Here is an 18842-nt window from a genome sequence, read left to right as displayed (position 1 = left end):
CCTGGGGAGGGTGGGGACCTGGCGGGGGTGAGGACCTGAGAGGAAGTGGGGGCCTGGTGGGAAGTGGAGGCCTGGGGGGGGTGGGGCCCTGGGGGGAGCTGGGGACCCTGATGGGGGCTGGGGATCCTGGTAGGAGGCGGGGACCTGGTGGGGGCTGGGGACCTGGTAGGAGGTGGGGACCTGGTGGGGGTGGGGACCCTGGGGGGGCTGGTGAGGACCTGGGGAGGGTGGGGACCTGGGGAAGCTCCCACCTTGCAACAGGCACAGTATTTCCAGCAGAGCAACAGCAGCAGTGCCAGCAGCAGCAGGAGGAAGATGAGCAGAGGGATGAGCCACCAGAAGGAGCCGGGCGGGCAGTCTACGGAGGAAGGGGAGGGAGAAAAGGAGGGAGGCGATGCCCCTTTTTCCACCGGGGTCTGCCAGGCTGCACATCTGCCCCGTCCGTCGGCTCACCCTTCTTCCTGTGCACCAGGACAGTGCTGTTGGGCCCAGGGGTGCCGTCACCCTCCACTGTGTAGCTGTATGTGCAGTCATCGTCCTCATCCCGGAAGGAGCAGTGCTCCAGCACCTCGCCTCCTGCACCCACACATGGTCAGCGGGGCACCCTGCGCCTGGGAGGTGTCCCCTCCTCTGGGGCCCGCAGGCACCTCCCTGGGGGAGGACACAAGTACCCTGGCACAGGGCCAGGGTGAGGTGGGAAGCTGCCCTGTCCCTGCCCAGGAGCATCAAAGGTTGCACCTCTGTGCACCCCATCCCGGGTGCACTCAGGAACTTGGCTCCTAGGACATTTATCTGACCTACAGGAGAGAAGGCTGTGTACCCTCACGGCCCCATTATGTGCCCCTAATGTGTTCATATCCCTGCCCAGCTATCTACCCCCTGGCCAAGCCAGGTGCCCCCTCCCCAGACTCTTTGGTCCCAACTCAGCTGTGCCTCCTGCCTGGGTCTCTGTGTCCTGGCCAGACCGTGTGCCCGTGCCCGGGTCTGTGTGCCCTGTCTGGGTTCTGGGACCTCTCCCAGGTTCTAGAACCCCTCTCTCTGGCCTGCATGACCTCAACCTGGAGTATCAACCCTCTGCCCAGCTCTATAGTCCTGCTGCAGTGAGTGACACCCCCTTCCCCATCAGAGGCCCTCTGCCTAGGTTCTTAGCACCCCCCGTCCTCAGCGGGGTGCCTCACACCTTTCTTAAGCTCGTCCACCATCTTGATCTTGAAGTTGCACCCCTCACACATGCGCCCCTTCTTCTCCCCGGTGCCCCAGGCTTGGCACTGGACACAGGAGCGCAGGTCCTCACAGAGGCCCAGGCGGATCTGGGTGGGAGAGGAGGGGAAACCAGGACTGTGTTGGGTGGCTGTCCGCTCCGCCCTGTGCCTGGGGTTCCCACGCCCACAGCCCCGTGATCTTGGCCTCACCGCCGAGTAGTTGATCTCACAGATGGTGTCCGTGTAGAGCGACTGCTGGTTGCAGTGGCAGCGGCCACACTCGCAGTAGCCACGGCCATTACAGATGCCCTAGGGCAAGAGGAGGCACCAGTGAGCCACCAGTAACCCCAGCCCTGCCTGAAAGGGTGGGTGGTCCTGGCTAGGGTCCCTTCTACCACCCTGCACTGCCTTCCTCGTGCCCAGGCCTACCCCGTTGCTGTCAATGCAGGTGGCATTGCTGAGAGGGCAGTCACAGCTCAAGCCTGTCCAGCCAGGCTCACACACACACTGGCCCATGGAACAGCGTCCCCGGTCTGCAGAGAGGGAGAAGGACAGGAGAGGAGAGCCACATTCACTCCCGCGCCCAGGCCGCCCACATCTGCCAGGGAGGGCCTGTGGTTGCTGAGCCTGAACTAGGATTTCCCCAGCCAGGGAAAGAGCCATTTCCTCCACTTTTTGGAATCTGTTTCCCTCCGTCTCTTTCCCATTCCATTCTGCCTTCTACTTTCCACTGTGCAGCCACAGTCATTATCCTAACACACAAATCCAATCATGTGGCTCCCTGGTGTAAGAACCTCTAATGAGTTCTGGCCAAAGCAGTAAGGTAAGAAAAAGACAGAAAACCTGTTAAGTGTTGGGAAGTAAGAAACAAGACTGCCATTATTGTAAGTGTTAGGAACATGTCACAAAATACCAAAAAGAATCTTCAGATAAATTATTAGATTTCATAAGTGCTTTTAGCAAAGTGGCTGGATACAAGGCCAATATGCAAATAGCTAGAAAATGAAATCAAAATCTCGCCTTTCTTTTGCCAAAGGATAAAGTCTAAAACCCTTAGACCAGAATAAGGGTTGTGATTAATTATGGCCTGCAGGCCAAATCCAACTCATTACCTGTTTTTGCTAAAGTTTTATTGGAATACACCACATTCATGTGCTTACATATGGTCTATAGCTGCTTCCTGCTACGGTGGCAGAGCTCAGTTGTTGTGACGGAGACCAAATGGCTCACAGAACTGAAAATATGTACTTTCTGGCCCTTTAAGAAAAAGTTGGGACCAGACCGGACTGGACCCCAAAGCCCTGCATTCTGTTCCTGCCTCCTTCTCCAGCAGCTCTCTTACATCTCTGCCTGTGCCAAATGTCTGCCTTTCTCCAGATGTAAGGGTTCCTTCACGTCTCTGAGCACACTTTGGGATGGACAGCTGAAGAGGAGAAATGGCAGACGAAAGCAAAAAGGGAGCAAAGGTAGAAAAGCAGGGGCTTGACCCCCAGTGACAAGTATACAGTTGAGGCTTAATAAGTATTTGATGCCTATGGGGCGCCTGGGCGGCTCAGTCGGTTAAGCGTCTGACTCTTGATTTCGGCTCAGGTCATGATCTCACAGTTTGTGAGTTTGAGCCCCGCATTGGGCTCTGCGCTGATGGTGAGGGGCCTGCTTGAGACTCTCTTTCTCTCTCTGCCCCTCCCTTTCTCTCTCTGTCTCATAAGAAATATATATATATATGAAAAAATATATATATATGAAAAAAAAGTATTTAGTGCCTGGATTTTCACTGATTCTCCTCCATTCAACCGCTCAACCCTATCTGTGGCCCCTATCTGGGTTCTGTGGCCCCTGCTTGGAAGCCCCGGGGGGCCATGGTAGACACGTAACTCCCGGCCCTGCCCGCTACAAATGTGCTGTCTTCCGAGACATGAAAGACCGCCATGCCGTGTACCGCCAACCACTGAGGATTCAGCTGGATGGGACTCACCCTCATGAGATGGGAGAGTGGAGAATGGAGGTGGGCATGGGCTACAGGACCTCGGGGGAGTGGTCTTGACCATGAGTGGGATAACGCACTGGCAGGGGCCCTGGGCCTCGAGTTTGTAGAGGGGAGAGAGGTCCAGGTTGAGAGTAGCCTTGGGGGAGGCACTCAGAGAGCCCGGAGGGGGGCTGCCTCTAAACTTGGGGATTCAGACTCCTGGCCTGGCCCTCCCACCTGGGTCTGGGTGGGAGAGCCAGTGGGGGGCAGGCCAGGGCCCAGGCACCCAGGTCACCCTTGCTGTCCCGAACCCCCCCGCCGGGGCTGCTGAGCTCACCATTGCAGAGGAACCCAGAGGCACGGGGGCACTGGAAGTTGTCATACTCGCAAAACGGACCCTCATAGCGGCCTTCCCCGTAGCACACGCAGTGGCTGCACTGGCACTCGCCACGCCCAGAGCACGGCTTGTCCTCGCCCTCGCGAAGACAGGGCTTTATGTCGCTCAGTGAGCCGGTGGGGCAGCTGCACGTGTTGCCGCTCCTAAGGAAGGAGTCAGTCACTTCCCCACAGCCCGGGAGGAGGGAGGGCTGGGGCTTTTACCCCCCCATTTTACAGATGAGGAAACTGACGCCCTAAGAGTCACACAGACAGCAGCGCCTCAGCTGAGACTCAAATGTCAGTCTCAATCCCTCCCAGTGTCCCTTCCTTGAGTCACGATGGACATGTCCAGTGTCTTGAAGCCTTAAAAGCCCTCACTACCCCTTATTTAGGAGCTCGTTTCCGATCAGGTAATGCGTGCGCATGGTGCAGAATACTAGAGGCACAAAGTGTCCCCCTCGTGTCTGTCCCCCAACATCCAGTCCCCACGCCCTGCCGGCCACCACCGTCCTGATTCTTGCATCTTTTCCCAAAGACGTCCTTTGTGTCTATGAGTTTTGAAGGGCTTTGGATCGAATCCACTTCACAACCGGGCCTGCCCCTTTCTGAGCCTTTCTATGACCCACCATCCCACCTTCTTCATCCGGGCATGCACGGTGTGTGGCCCCCCCCCCCCCCCATCAGAGCCTTGCGGCGGCCAGGGCATCCCGGGTGCCATCCTGGCCCCCACACACTCACCAGCCCTCAGTGCACACACAGTGTCCACACATGAAGTCTCCGTGGTAGCTGCAGTGAGCTGAACGCACTTCTTTTTGCTGGAACGAGATTATGGCAAGGCGTGACAGCGCCACTGGGGAAACAGGGCCACTAGACGCTTCTGCTGCCTCTGCCCCTCCGGGCGCCCCGCAAGGCAGCTATGGCCACCGGAGGCTCTGCTTCGTTCCTCAGGGCCCCGCGGCAGTCGGCCAGCGCTTCCCTCCCGCCTGGTGGGGCCACATCGTACCAGCTCACAGGGGCACACATCACAGATGATGCCCACATCCATCCTGAGGCCATCCGAGAAGGAGGGCTTGAGATGGATGTTGCCCTTCTGGTCCTCTTCTCCCAGCTGGCACACGTGGGTCCCATCCAGCTCTTCCAGAGCCCGCAGCTGCACCTGGTAGGTGCCCTGCAAAGACCCCACCGTCAGCCAGAGGAGACGCGGCTGGACAAGCAGGGAGTGGCTGTGCCAAGATTCTTAGCCCTCAAGTTTCAGGGATGTGCCTGGAACCTTGGTACCCGGCTCCCTGCTGCCCCTCCTCACGACTAAAAACCTGCTCCTTCTAGGCACAGTCGGGACAACAACAGCACCAAAGATGACAAGAGGCACAGATGGCCCGCTCACTCATCTGACCAACGCTCTGAGCTCAGTACTGACTAATCCCGACTCCGCAGATGGGGACGGGCTGAGGAAGGTGCCAAAGTCATCCGAGTGGCTGACTCAGGGGACTTCGAACCTAGGCCTGTCTGATTCTGAAGGCCACGCTCTTTTTCTTTTATTACTAAAAAACTTTTTTTTTTTTTTTAAACTCAGTAATCTTTATGCCCAACGTGGGGCTCAAACTCATGACCCCGCACGCTCCACCGACAGAGCCAGCAAGGCGCTCCTGTACGTTACGCCCTTGACCTCTGCTCAGGCAGACCACCCCCTCCAGTACGGGTCCCTGTGCCCACCCTCCCCTGCCCCGAAGCCCCACAGAGGCGTACCACTTTCCCCCGCTGGATGTGAAAGGACCCGGTATTCGTCTTTTCGAACATCTCGGAGGTGACCTCTGTGCGCAGGCCCCGGGGGCTTTCCAGGGCCCGGATGTCCAGGTCGGAGCGAATGCGCTAAAGGAGGGGCAAGCAATCAATGGTCTGGGTGGGGGAGCCTGGGCTCTCCCACTCTGGAAGGCCTGGCCGAGCTCCACCCACCGTGCGTGGAGGACTGAGGTGGAAGAGAGGGTGCTCCGGGTGTCAGAGCCCTCGGGAACCTGGGGCCGGGCTAAGGCGGGCTCCTCAGAGTCCTCAGGGAACAGCAGAGACCCTTCCTCCCTGGCCTATCCTGTTCCTCAGCTTTTCCTTGGGACATCCATGCCCATTCTGCCCCTTCTCCAGCCCTGCCCCAGAAGGACTCAGACTGGAGCCCACACTGCCCCTCACCTGAAAGGCTTCCTGCAGCAGGTCCACGATGTTGGAGGAGTCCTCCTGAAGCACCCCCAGGGAGGAGACCGGGAAGTACGTCCGCAGCCTCTGCGGGAGACAGTGCCAGCCCAGGGCTAAGCCCTCAGCAAGTATTGGCTCATTGCATCTGGACCACAGCTTTGAGCTTATCCTCACCTTGCAGATGGGGAAACCAAGGCCTGGGGTATTCTAGAGCCTGCCCTCCCCACCCCTACCTGTTTGGGAGTTGGGTTGGCGGGTGGGCACGGGACCTCCCATTTCCGTCAGGATGCATTTGGCCCTTTGGGAGGGGCAAAAGTTTCGGGAAGGAAGGAGGAGAAGGGGGGAGGGAGGGGAGGGAATGCTTGAGAAGTTCTGCGGACCCCCCTCCCGCCCCCCCCCCCTTGCCCAGTGAGGCCTCGGCCCCGCACCTCGTAATAGCTGTAGGAGTAGTTGGTGACGGCGAAGATGGGGATAATGTTGTGCTTGGCAAGCAGGCGCACCAGGGTGGGCACTGACGGGTAGTCCTGCGTCCTGTACCGGGTATAGGTACCCGAGGCATCCAGGTGGCATGCCTCGTCATTACGGCTCATGATGCCGGCCAGCACATTAGCACCGTCGGCCTCATAGTGGAACGCAGACTCCGTGGAGAACACCAGCAGGTGGGTGCTGTCGGGGCGCCAGCCGATGTCCCTCTGGGAAGGACAAAGAAGGGAGGCCCTTCGAGCAGGCTGCCTACTGAAGATAACGCATTGCCACATCATGTGGGCCTGAGAAAGTGGGTCCCGACAGGAGCTCAGCTAAACCACGGGATTCACGGCATGCCATCATCACGTGACAGACAGCACATGAGCGACGGCGGTGCGCAGCAGAAAACAGCAAGAAAGATGCAGCCGGGGTCTGTCCACACAGCGGCCACCAGGCAAGATCTCTCCCAGCTTCCTAACCACCAGGCGAGAAAATTTCAACTGCGTCGGAAAATGTACGCACGCGATATTACATGAAAAGGCCGGCTGGAACAGAGGACAGCTGGGCACGGCAGTTTGTTAGAGAAATATATGGGGTGATTTGGAAGACTGTATTACAAGCAGAAATGCTCGCGATAGCGTGAAGTAGAAAAAAAAAAAAAAGAGCAAATTTCAGAATTATAAGTACACCGACTCCAGCTGTATAAAATCAGGGAAAGGGAACAAAATATGCCGGTGAGATATCACATGGCCGGCGGGCTGGCCAACAGTGGTGAAACCGTAGGCAATTTCTGTCCTTTGTTTCCCAAACTGTTTATAAGATGGGTGTATTATTTTCAAGATGGAAAAAAAATTGATATGCACATAAAAACTGCCCTCTTCAGCTGCCCAGTGCAGTTGGAGACTGTGGCTCCTGGAAGACTGGCATTCGCATGGAGATGGGTGGTAGGCTGGCTTCAGGGCACGGAAGATTCCAGAACCTCAGAACTCAAGTCTGCTTCGCTGGCTGATACAAGAGCAGGCTATGACTGCTCAGGCCGGGGGATCTTGGATCCCGGCACATCTCCACCTGGCTTGTCATGGAGGGCCACCCGGAGACTCTGGGCTTGTTTTCGCGCATGGGGGTCTCCGCCTGGCACCAGAGCACGCCAGTGGGCAGCTCACGCCCTTGCAGAAGAACATGACCCTGGTCTAGGCAGGCGGGTCTCTCCCTGGCACTCACCGTGCACACGGCCGCCTGCAGGATGGCATCAAAACCTCCTTCAGGAGCGTCCAGGTTGCCCGAGATCCGCTCTTTTAGCAGTTTGTTCCTGAACTCAGCCAAGTCTTCCGTCAGGCTGATGACGTTCTTGAAGGAGAAGGGAGGGTCACTGTTGGGCCATGGCTCCTTCAGCCTGGGCAGAGGTGGAGGGAGAGAGAGAGACAGAGTCAGGGGCGAAGACCCCATATATCCCTGGGCCCACCCTCTCTGGAAGTGCCCCTTTGGCCTGCTTCAACCAGAACACTGGACAGCGCCCTGGTAGAGAGGAGGCGGGCCCCGTGGCCAGGACCCCCGCCCATTCGGTCACTCACTTCTCGGGCCTCATGTCCGTCTGAGGGACGCTGACTTTGTCCACAAACTTGCCAAATCCAATAGTGTAGTCGTTGGTGAGCTTCCTCAGGACCTCAGCTGGATGTCAACAGGAAAAAGAGGGGGCAGCTGAGCCCCAACACCCCCCCATCAGTGCAGGGGGCCGGGCGGGGGAGGGGGGCTGGCTCGGGAAGGAGGAAGAGGGGAGAACGACCCCCTGTCAATACCTTGCATGTGAACATCAGTTCATGTTCACAGTAGCCCTTGTCCCTGTTCACAGATAGGGGAGACGGGATTCGGGGGGCCCGGATTCGAGCGTGGAGCAAGCCGGAAGGGGCGGCGGGGGAACTGGACCAGTTGGCTGCGGAGCTGGGGTGAGCCTGAGCCTCACGGCCATGGGTGTGCTCCTTGTCAGGGCCAGAGGGCTCTGCTGCCCCCCCCCAGCCTGCGCCTTCTGTGAAGTCCCGACTGGCTAGTGGGGTCTAGCGGCGACCCCCGGCCCCGAGAATGGGCAAGGAGGAAATTTCTGGCGGGGGGCTCAGATGTCCTATCCTTCCTTGTGGGGTGGGAGCAGCTCTCCTGAGCCCTGGCCTCCCGAGCAGGTGCCCAGCCAGCTGGGTGAGGCCACCCTCTCTCTCCCCTGCCCCACGGTCCTCTACACTGGCCCAGCCATACCCAGCTTCTCCCCCATCTGCTTGAGGTTGTCCAGATCGTCAGACATGGAGTTAGAGAAGTCCATGAGGATGTACAGGTCCACAGGGCTCTCGCTGGGCTCGAACACAAACAGCTGAAAGTGCTGCTCCCCGCCTGGCCGAAGCCGAACCCGCAGCCTCTGGGGCGACACCTGGCTGCGCTGCAGGGTGGTGTCGATCTGGGTCTCCTGTGTCCAGGGGAGGGGGACAGCTGGCTGGAGGGCCACTCCGGAGACCTGATGGGGAGCCTCTCAGCCCGAGCAGCGGACACAGCGGACCCCTGTGAACAGCCCGCCTCGAGCATGGAGGGCCCGCCTCCCTTGAGCCCCCGCTCTGGGCACCTCTGTGATCTCGAAGCTGCTCTCCATGACCACCACGCTCTCCTGCCGGCACCCCGCAGCCAGCAGCTCTGCCTGGGTGTTGCAGCGCCGCTCCTTGAACATCTGGTCAAAGGAGATGAGGTCACGGGGGGGGGGGCAGTGCCCATCCCCTGGCTGTCCCAACCCTGGATTTATCCTGACCCTTGCCTGTTCCACACCCGCCCCCGGCCTGGGGCTGGGCTGAGGGTGTGGCAAGTGTGGACTCAGCCAGAGCCCAGGGGTGGGGCCCAGCGGGGTGGGGCGCGCACTTTGGGGAACGGGGCTGGGCCGGTGCTGGGCTCAGGAGGGCAGGCGGGTGACAGCGGCTCACCTCATCGGTGCAGTAGGCACAGTCCCTGTCCACGCGGATGCACTCGGTGCAGCTCTTCACCTGGGCCTTCTTGCAGCGGTTCGCTGGAGGGCAGAGGGGAGCAGACCCGCTGAGATGAACCTCACCGGTGACCAAGCCCTTTCCCACGTGCATCCTCAATGAAGAGAGACGGGAAATGGAGGCCAGCCGGTAGCCGATCTGCCCAGTTTAGGGCAGAGCCAGATCTCACCCCACCTGAGCTCGCCAGTCAAGTCCAGATGGAGGGATGGTGCGGGCCGAGACAGAGGTGTTGGCCCATTTGCTGGCGGGGACGGCCTGGCTGTCCCTCTCCAGCTCCTCCAGGGTAAAGGGGACTGTGTCTGTCTTGTTTGTCGCTGTGTCCCCCATGGCTAGCCCAAGCCTGGCACACCAGCAAATTGTTCGTAAACGAATGAAGGAAAACTGCAGAGTTTTCTCAAAGGTTATGGGCATTCCCTTGGGTTCTGTTCAGTTAAAAATCGCAGTGAGGACCTACTGTGTGCACCCAGGGCACACAGTGACTGGCCTCCTGGGATCCGGGCAAAGGTGCACTGTCAGTGTTTAACAGGGGCTCTGGGGAGGCAGGAGCCCTGCCTTGCAGCATTCGCCCATATTCCCGCCACGGTCTATTTCAGGCTATCAACACAGCCTCCTCCGACAGGCCAAATTTCATCGGTAGGAGCTGGTTCCAGACCGCAGGCACTCAGAGACGGCAGGTGACGACTCACCAGTCCCCCCCTCTCCTCCCGATTCCTAAAAGGAACACCCTACAAGTGCCTCAGTTCTCTGAGTGGTCATCTTCTCTCTCTTCTAGAGCAAGTCTTCCTCCCTCCGTGTTCTGGGCCGCATGGCTCAGGCTCACCGCTCCCCAGCCCTCGAAATGGGCCGTGGTTGTTCGTTGAGTGGCCAAGTGAGTGTCGGGGGGAGACAACCTTGAAAGGGATGCCCGTGCCCAGAAGGCTGCTGGAGAGGTGTTCCAGACTCACCCATTTGCCCGGGGAAGCTGACACTCAGTAGGGCTGCCAGCAGCAGGCTGGTCCATGGGCTGGGACGCAGCCCTGCCATCCTCTTCCTCCTGCGTAACAACAATAACTGACATATGACGCTTCCACAGCCCAGGTCGCGGCCATCAGCTCACTGGGCTCCCGTCGGAGGTCTAGAATCCTCACTGCACCGGCGTGGAAACCGAGGCCCTGAGAGCTTCAGTGATGTTAAAGGCCACTGGTCCAGGGCCCCCAACTCTTCTCTTCCACTGTCCTCTTCCTTGCCATCCCTGGAGTGACCAGATGGCCTGCAGGCCTGCACCCTGCCCGGGGAGGGCCCATCCTCTCGTCATTGAGGACTCTGGGCTCCGAGCTTGCCCTAGTGCCCGGGCTCTTATGCTGATCTCGTTGAGGGCAGGGCAGGGTTTACTCTGCCTTTGCTTTCAGATCCCAGTGGGCCTGAAAGCGGTCTCATCCAACAGGGATGCCACCCCTTGAGGGCCTGGCCCTCCCTTCCTGCCCCCTCCCTGTCTTGGCCTATTTGCCCTTTGATGAAGGCGGTGTGGCCACGAGGAGAGGGGCCCCTTCCAGTATCTGGGGTCTGTGGAGGGGAGGAGAGAGCTTGCGGCACTCAGCTAGGCTCTGTAATGACTGCGGGCCCATCAGAAGTGGGGTCCCCTGCCCCAGCTCCTACCTCCGCCTGCTCCAGAGTTGGGTTGTTGGGGTCCCTGAGCATACCACCCCTTCAGAAGTTAACCCGGAGTAGATTACAAGCCTCTCCTGCGCACTCACTTATACACACACAAACACACACACACACACACACACACACACACACACACACACACAGTGTGCCAGCCTCCCCAGGAATCCGCCTGTCTCGGCTCACCAGTGAACTTCGGGGCGGGCACTGGCATCCCTGAGACCTTTTTAAAAATTTTTTTTTTATTAAAAAAATTTTTTTTTTAACGTTTATTCATTTTTGAGACAGAGAGAGACAGAGCATGAACGGGGGAAGGTCAGAGAGAGAGGGAGACACAGAATCTGAAACAGGCTCCAGGCTCTGAGCTGTCAGCACAGAGCCCGACGCGGGGCTCGAACTCACGGACCGTGAGATCATGACCTGAGCCGAAGTCGGACGCCCAACCGACTGAGCCACCCAGGCGCCCCAAGAGACCTTTTAAAAGATAGGTGGCCTGCTGCCTCGGGAAGAGAAGGAGCTGGGCAGAGCTGAGGACAGACCTTAGGGCCCTGGCTTCTTTCTCCAGGGCCAGTGTCCACATGCCCACTGGCCCTTTCTCCTGGGACCTTTCCCCAGTCCTTGGCTTGTGGGGCAGGGGCAGCCCCAGGGTGTGGGGAGCCAAGGCCTCCCCTGCAAGTTTCCCCCCGAGGGCTGGGGAAGCTTGTGGAAGGGGGCAGGAAGGCACTGCCTCCCTCCCTCTAACGCATGCAGCTCCCAGGAGGCCACTAGCAGGGCAGTCCCAACACATCCACAGGCGGAGGGAGCTGGGGAGGGGCCTGAGGCAGGGGAGCCCTGAGCCAGCCAAGGGGAGGCTCCCTGGGGAAAATGACTTTCCTGCAGCCTTGGGGCATAGGTACCACACCCACATGCTACGGAATACAGGCTGCAGACTTGGACCTCCCTGGGGCACCATTACACATGCAGGTACAGGCACTAAAGGGCTGAGCCCAGCTTTTACTCACCTTCCCGTGCCCACAGGCTGGGCACATAGCGGGCATGTGCCCAGCGCTTCACAGACATGATTGCTACTTAATCTGTGCAGGAACCCAGTGGGGGGTGGTGGCATTACCCCCATTTCCCAGAGGAGGAATGGATATGAGGCAGAAGGCTGCAAGGCTTACTCCCTCCATAGCCAGTAGTGAGGCAGCCCGGACAGGACCAGGGCAGTCCAGACCCCATTTAACCTCCACGTTATCCTCAGAGGCCATAAGATGGCATTAGGGGGTTAGTTATGCACTCAAGAATGTCTTGTCTGACTCAGGTTGTATTTAAAAAGTTGTAAAACTAGCTGTCGATGTTAAACACAACGAGATCTCACATAAAGGTTAAGACTGTGGGCTTATCAGAAGTTGCGACCACGGGCTGGGCCAGGCACTCAGGACATGCACCCTCCAGGACACCGTGGGCCCCACCAGACTGCTGGGGCTTTTTAGGAACCGTCCCAGTCCTGGGAGCTCTCCCAGAACCCACGCTTCACCCCATCCCACGGGACCCCTGCTTAGCACATATGCACCTGCCCACCACAGCCCCCACCCCTCCTGCTTTCCCATCTCCTGGCCCCTTGGCTGCTCTATCACCCACGGAAATCAGGGCCAAGGAGACAGGCACCCCTTCCCTGCTGTCATCCAGCTCTCTCTCTTCTCTCAGTGCCCAGGATGGAGACCCTCAGCCTTCGCTTCCAGCTCAGTCAGATCCTTGGGTTCAGAGTGTGGCAAGGCCATGGTGAGGTGAGGAAGAGCCCAAGCCCTGCTATCAGAAGTCATTGGAAGGCCCTGCACCACAGCCAGAGGGCCGCCCAGAGGCTGAGTGGGTGAGGAAGGGGGCAAGCACAGGAGGAGGTTCAGTGGTGGGCACAGCCCCCGGGGCTGCGGAATGAGGTCAAGAGAGCTTCCTGGAGAAAGGGTGTCCTGAAGCGACTTTGGGAGGAGTGAAGGCATGTGCTTGGCCAAGAGGAGAGTCAGGGACTCTCCAGACTCCGCAAGGACTATGGCGCCGCACGTAACAGGCCCGGCCCAGGCGAACAGGGCGATCTCTGCCTCCGGGTGGCTGCTCCCTCTACTTTTTTTGCAAACCCCAGAGGGGCCCAGCCCAGTAGGCCTGCCAGCCACTGCCTAACCTCTGCCCACTTCTCTCAAACATTCACCGGACTCCCAGGCCTCTCTCCTTGCTCCCTCTTCTAGCTCAGAGGTCTGAAGGCAAGAGCCTCCTCCAGCTCCACTGCCCCTCTGCCCCCAGCTGCCCTCTGGGCACACCCTGGCAGGCCAGGCACCGGCAGGGGCAGGATGGGGCCAAGGCTTGCCAGCCTTTAGGAAGGGAAGAGCTGAGGAAACAAAAAGCCACCCAGCCCTCCCAACAGGGTCCCCTGAGTTGCTGGCCGGGGCGGGGTGGGCGCTCACTTTCTCCTCCTCTCCTCCAAAGTCCCAGAATGGATGCCCAGCTCAGGCCGCCAGGGGCACTGGAGGCGCAGGAGGGGTGCAGCCCGGCGATCCTCGGCTCCCCCCCCCCACCCCCGCCCTGTGCCCAGGCCCCCCGGCGCCAGCCGCGGTCGGAGGCCAGACCTACCTTGGCGCGGACGCGCGCCCTTCCCGCGCTGGGCTCCGCTGGGCCGCTCCGCTGGGCCGCTCCGGCTGCAGCGCCCGGGCGAGCCGGGACTGTCCGGGGACTGCCCGGAGGGCGGGTGGCAGGGAGGGCGGGCGGCGGGCGGCGGGCGGCGGCCGCGGGGAGGGGACCGCTTTATGGGGCGGGCGGCAGGTGGGAAGGAGGCGCTGGTGAGTCAGGCAGGCCGCATTCCTGCGCGCGGCGCACACCTGTCGGGGCAGGAGCCGGGGCGCCGCCGTCGCCGGGCCCGCCCCCCGGAAAAGGCTGCGGTTCCCGCGGCGCCCGGCCCCTCGTCCCGACCGACGGCGGCGGGGGCAGGGGAGGAGCCTCCCCTCTCTCTCCAGTCCAGCCCCGGGCGCGGCGCCTCCCCACCCCTCCAGCCTGCAGACTCTCGGCTGCCCGGATGCCTCGGGCCCGGGGTGGCCTCGTAGACCCCCTGCCGGGCCGCCGCTCTCCCACCTCCGGGCGCTAGGCGGTGAGCAGCCCCACGGCCCCGACGGCAATCGACTGTGCTCATGGCTTCTGTCCTGCGCGAGGCAGGGGGCCCAGGGATGACCCAAGCCTGATCTGTCATTCACCGGGTCCTCCTCTCAGCCTCCCCCACCCTCGGCCTCCGCGTGTGTCCAGAGGGAGATGCCAGGAAGGACCGCTTCCCTGAGTGTCCTCAAGCAAGGTACTTAAAGCTCCTTAAAATCTGAGTAATACCCATCAAGTGGCCAGTCTCGACCCGGCATGGAGTAGGCACTCAAGTGGTTATAGTTGTTCTTGACAAGCGGGTTCACGAATCTGACCCCTCCAGTCCTCTGCCTGCAGTCCTTCAAGGTCCACACGTGCTCCAGCTGGAGCCTCTCAAGTCCCCGGGACTTGGTCTACCTCTCGAGCCCCACCTGCCAACAATGTCAGACCACACCCATGGCCAGCAGCGCCCCCTGCCCAAAGCAGGCAACTTCAAGCCACCACGCTTTTACACCAGGCTGGGCTCTGCTCCAGATATCTCGGTTCTCCTTCCCAATCCCTGCCCCCAACCAGCCTGGTTTATCCCCCCTTTACTTGAAAGCCTTGTGCTGATGTGGCCTGCTCCAGAAAGTCTCCCTGACCTCCCTGCACCCTCGGTTGGGTTACGCGTCCCTGTGGCCCCCCAGGGCGTGACTTTTTCATGCCATTTGCCACATGGGTTTGAAATGATCCGTTTAGGGGCGCCTGGGTGGCACAGTCGGTTAAGCGTCCGACTTCAGCCAGGTCACGATCTCGCGGTCCGTGAGTTCGAGCCCCGCGTCGGGCTCTGGGCTGATGGCTCAGAGCCTGGAGCCTGTTTCCGATTCTGTGTCTCCCTCTCTCTCTGCCCCTCCCCCGTTCATGCTCTGTCTCTCTCTGTCCCAAAAATAAATAAACGTTGAAATGATCCGTTTAGGGGTCTTTCTTCTCCATTGGACTGTGAACCCTGAGGACCGATGCTCTCTAGCACAGCTTTTTATCTCCAGCACCTAGCGCAGTGCCTGGCGCGGAGCAGGTGCTCAGCGAAAGTGTGGCTGAAGCTGATGGGACTGCCACAAAGCCTCCCAACCGTCGGTGCTCTCATGTGTAAACAGGCTTGTGCACTGGCAACTCTCAGAGTGATCGCGGGAGTAGCTGGCACTGGATATGGAGGTGCCATGGACACACGAGTGCTCACTGCAACTGTGTGAGCCACACTCACTGCCACCAGCTTGCCCAGTCGTCTTTGAGAGCTGCTCTGGACCTGCCAGGAACTCAGAGAGGCTGGCTCCTGGATTTGGGAGCACTGTGGCAGGAGCCCCGGTTTGGTTGAGGCACTCAGGTCTGGGTGTTCCAGGCCAGCACAAGCACCCTGAGGACCTGAGCTACTCCAGAATGTTTTTTTATTTTTTAGTAAGTTCCCTGAGATCAAGACCTGAGCTGAGATCAAGAGTCGGACGCTTAACTAACTGAGCCACCCAGGTGTACCACCCCCAACTTTTTATGTTGAATATTTGCAAACATACAAAAAAAGTTAAAAAAAAAAAAGAGTATAAAGATCACTTGTATTGTACAAAGATCACCTAGACCCAAGAGTTAACGTTTGCCATATTTGCTTTATTTATGTATTTATATGTCTTTTTATCTGAATTTTTTTTTTTACATTTATTTATTTTTGAGAGACAGAGAGAGACAGAGCATGAGCAGGGGAGGGGCAGAGAGAGAGGGAGACACAGAATCCGAAACAGGCTCCAGGCTCCGAGCTGTCAGCACAGAGCCCGACGCAGGGCTCGAACCCATGAACCGCGAGATCATGACCTGAGCCGAAGTCGGACGCTCAACCGACTGAGCTGCCCGGGAACACCTATATATCTTTTTATTTGAATTTAAGTTGAAGAGACCATGACATTTCATCTAGGCAGGCATCTCCCAAGATCAGTCCCCCACATAACCACAATAGCTTTTTCACACAGAGAAAATGAACAGGGATGTCCTATTATCTATGATTCAGTCCATATTAAAACTTCTTCGTTGTGCCAAAGATGTCTGTTATAACTGTTTCCTTTTTTTTTTTAACTTTTAAAAAATTGTTTCCTTTTGAATTTGAGTCCAATCCACGTCACCCATTACATTTGACTGTTTTATCTCTTTCCTGCTTTAAAACAGTTTCACCCCCACCCACCACACCACTGACCTTTCAAAGAAACAGGCCAATTGGGGCACCTGGGTGGCTGAGTCGATTAAGCGTCCGACTTCAGCTCAGGTCATGATCTCACGTTCTGGGGTTTGAGCCCTGTGTCGGGCTCTGTGCTGACAGCTCGGAGCCTGGAGCCTGCTTCGGACTCTGTGTGTGTGTCTCTGTCTGCCCCTCCCCTGCTTGTGGTCTCTTTCTCTCAGAAATAAATAAACATTAAAAAAAAAAAACCAAACCAAAAACAACCCACAAAGAGGTCAATAGATCTGTAGAATGTCCTACTGTACAGATTTGTCTGATTGCTTCCTCATGGTGTCATTGGACTTTTTTTTTTTTTTTTTTTTTTTTTTTAGTCTACTGTAAACTGGAAGTTATGTATAAAGGCCTGATTAGATTTATGGGAAACATTTTTGGCAAGGCTGATCATAGATGGTGCTGGGTGTGTTTTATTGGGTGGCACATGATGTCAGCTGTCTCGCTGTTAGTAATTATTAAGGAAACGACTGCCATCTTTCCCCATTGTAAAAATACGTTATTTACTTTGTGATTAAGAAGTAATCTAGACGGGGTGATGACACTTTGTCACCCTGCCCACTTCCCCGCAAACTTTCACTGAAGGGCTTTAGTGAAGGTGATTGTGGACCCATTTTTGGATCAAAGATCCATTGTTGATCTTTGCCTGAATTTGGGGATTGAAGAATGGTGATTTCCTGTTTCTACATTAAGAGAATGTATCCTCTGATTAAAAAAAAAAAAATCAGTTCTGCTCATCAACAGGGAATGAACTATGTGCCTCCAAAAATATAGGAAAAGGCTGACTCCGTTGGTAGAGCGTGTGACTCTTGATCTCAGGTCATGAGTTCAAGCTCCACATTGGGTGTGGAGCCTACTTAAAAAAAATTAATTAAAAAAAACCCCTGAGGGGCGCCTGGGTGGCTCAGTCGGTTGAGCGTCCGACTTCGGCTCAGGTCATGATCTCACAGTCCGTGAGTTCGAGCCCCGCGTCGGGCTCTGTGCTGACAGCTGAGAGCCTGGAGCCTGCTTCAGGTTCTGTGTCTCCCTCTCTCTCTGCCCCTACCCAGCTTGTGCTGTCTTTCTCTCTCTCAAAAATAAACAAACATTAAAAAAACAAAATCTTTAAAAACATAAATAAGACCTTAGGGGCGTCTGGGTGGCTCAGCCGGTTAAACGTCTTCAACCCAGGTCACGATCTCACTCATAGTTTGTGAGTTAGTGCCCTACATCGGCCTCTCTGCTTTCAGCAAGGAGCTCGCTTCAGATCCTCTGTCCTCCTCCTGCCCCCCTTTGCCCCTCCCCTGCTTCCTCCTCATTCTCTGTCTTTCAAAATAAATAAATAAGCTTAAAAAAAAATAAGACTTCAAGAATTTCGCATAGTAAAAGGGGGTGAAGTCCTATTCACCCATGTAGTGAGTAGTAAACTAGGAAAATTCGTAAAACTTTGGGAATTAGGAGTAAAAACCTGTTCAGGACTTAAGGGAGGTCCTTGGTTTCTTATTACAAAAATCTGTTGACTAAAGTCTGTCCGAGTAAGACTGTCGGTTTATGAAAAACTCCAAATTGCACAAAACCCCACTGGGCAGGAGAAACAGCCAGGATAGAAGGACGTGGGGAGAGCCAGTCTGCGGCAGCGCTGGAGGGTGGGAACCCCGCGGGAGGCTGCAGCTCACGTCCACGACCAGTGGGTAAGAGTAGGCTAAGAAGTCTAGAGGCAGAGGTTAGTGCATTCACCAAAAGCTTTTGCTTTCCAGTCAAAGTTTCTAGGATGCTGATGTTTTCCTCAAACAAGTCAGAATTGGGGCGACTGGGTGGCTCCGTCGGTTAAGCGTCTGACTTCAGCTCAGGTCACGATCTCACGGTTTGTGAGTTCAAGCCCTGCATTGGGCTCTGTGCTGACAGCTTGGAGCCTGGAGCCTGCTTCAGATTCTGTCCCTGTTTCTTTGCCCCTCTCCTACTCGCTCTCTCTCTAATATTAAAAAAAAAAAAAAAATCAAACAAGACAGAGCCTTTTAAATATCCCTATATATATAGCCTTATGTGTATATATATATCCCTCTCTCTCTATATATCCCTATATGTATATCCCTATATATATATATATATATATATATATATATATATCCATATATAGCATATATTTAATTTTTAGCATTTATTTATTTTTGAGAGACAGGGAGAGAGCATGAGCAGGGGAAAAGCAAAGAGAGAGGGAGACATAGAATCCCACAGAGCCCGACGCAGGGCTTGAACCCACGCACTGTGAGATCATGACCTGAGCCGAAGTGGGATGCTTAAGCAACTGAGCCACCCAGGCGCCCCCAAATCACTATTAAGATCACCAAACAACCCAACAGATTTCACTTGGGGTAAAAACATGGCATAAAAATAGTGTCAAGTATATTCACACTGTTGGGCAAGAGGTCTCCAGAACTTTTCATGTTGCCAATTGAAACTCTGTACCCCTTGGGGCGCCTGGGTGGCGCAGTCGGTTAAGCGTCTGACTTCAGCCAGGTCACAATCTCGCACTCCGTGAGTTCGAGCCCCGCGTCAGGCTCTGGGCTGATGGCTCAGAGCCTGGAGCCTGTTTCCGATTCTGTGTCTCCCTCTCTCTCTCTGCCCCTCCCCTGTTCATGCTCTGTCTCTCTCTGTCCCAAAAATAAATAAACGTT

General features: G+C 56.9%; 1 protein-coding gene across 8 annotated transcripts in view; it reads right to left on the bottom strand.

Moving 5' to 3' along the window:
- ITGB4 (integrin subunit beta 4) overlaps nucleotides 1-13764 on the bottom strand; it is a 30511-nt gene extending 16747 nt beyond the window's left edge. For 7 of the 8 annotated variants that reach the window (XM_040456420.1, XM_040456421.1, XM_040456422.1 and 4 more), the window contains exons 1-17: nucleotides 10151-10239; nucleotides 9147-9229; nucleotides 8798-8899; nucleotides 8440-8644; nucleotides 7767-7863; nucleotides 7417-7588; nucleotides 6159-6422; nucleotides 5728-5817; nucleotides 5293-5415; nucleotides 4550-4714; nucleotides 4285-4361; nucleotides 3506-3708; nucleotides 1632-1735; nucleotides 1413-1511; nucleotides 1181-1310; nucleotides 454-576; nucleotides 252-358 (exon numbers count right to left, since the gene is read on the bottom strand). In XM_040456420.1, the coding sequence (XP_040312354.1) occupies nucleotides 252-358; nucleotides 454-576; nucleotides 1181-1310; nucleotides 1413-1511; nucleotides 1632-1735; nucleotides 3506-3708; nucleotides 4285-4361; nucleotides 4550-4714; nucleotides 5293-5415; nucleotides 5728-5817; nucleotides 6159-6422; nucleotides 7417-7588; nucleotides 7767-7863; nucleotides 8440-8644; nucleotides 8798-8899; nucleotides 9147-9229; nucleotides 10151-10229 (2223 nt within the window). In that variant the 5' untranslated portion in view covers nucleotides 10230-10239. Of the gene's footprint in view, nucleotides 1-251; nucleotides 359-453; nucleotides 577-1180; nucleotides 1311-1412; nucleotides 1512-1631; nucleotides 1736-3505; nucleotides 3709-4284; nucleotides 4362-4549; nucleotides 4715-5292; nucleotides 5416-5727; nucleotides 5818-6158; nucleotides 6423-7416; nucleotides 7589-7766; nucleotides 7864-8439; nucleotides 8645-8797; nucleotides 8900-9146; nucleotides 9230-10150; nucleotides 10240-13451 lie in introns of those variants that run through there. The other variant, XM_040456419.1, reaches the window with a different exon arrangement.
- Between the last annotated feature and the right edge of the window lie 5078 nt (nucleotides 13765-18842).

The sequence above is a fragment of the Herpailurus yagouaroundi genome, unplaced genomic scaffold (genome assembly GCF_014898765.1).
Source record: "Herpailurus yagouaroundi ecotype Mexico unplaced genomic scaffold, PumYag 217, whole genome shotgun sequence".
In the NCBI taxonomy this organism is placed as follows: Eukaryota; Metazoa; Chordata; class Mammalia; order Carnivora; family Felidae; genus Herpailurus; species Herpailurus yagouaroundi.
Note: the sequence above shows the minus strand (reverse complement) of the source record. Positions and strands in the feature narration are given on the sequence as shown.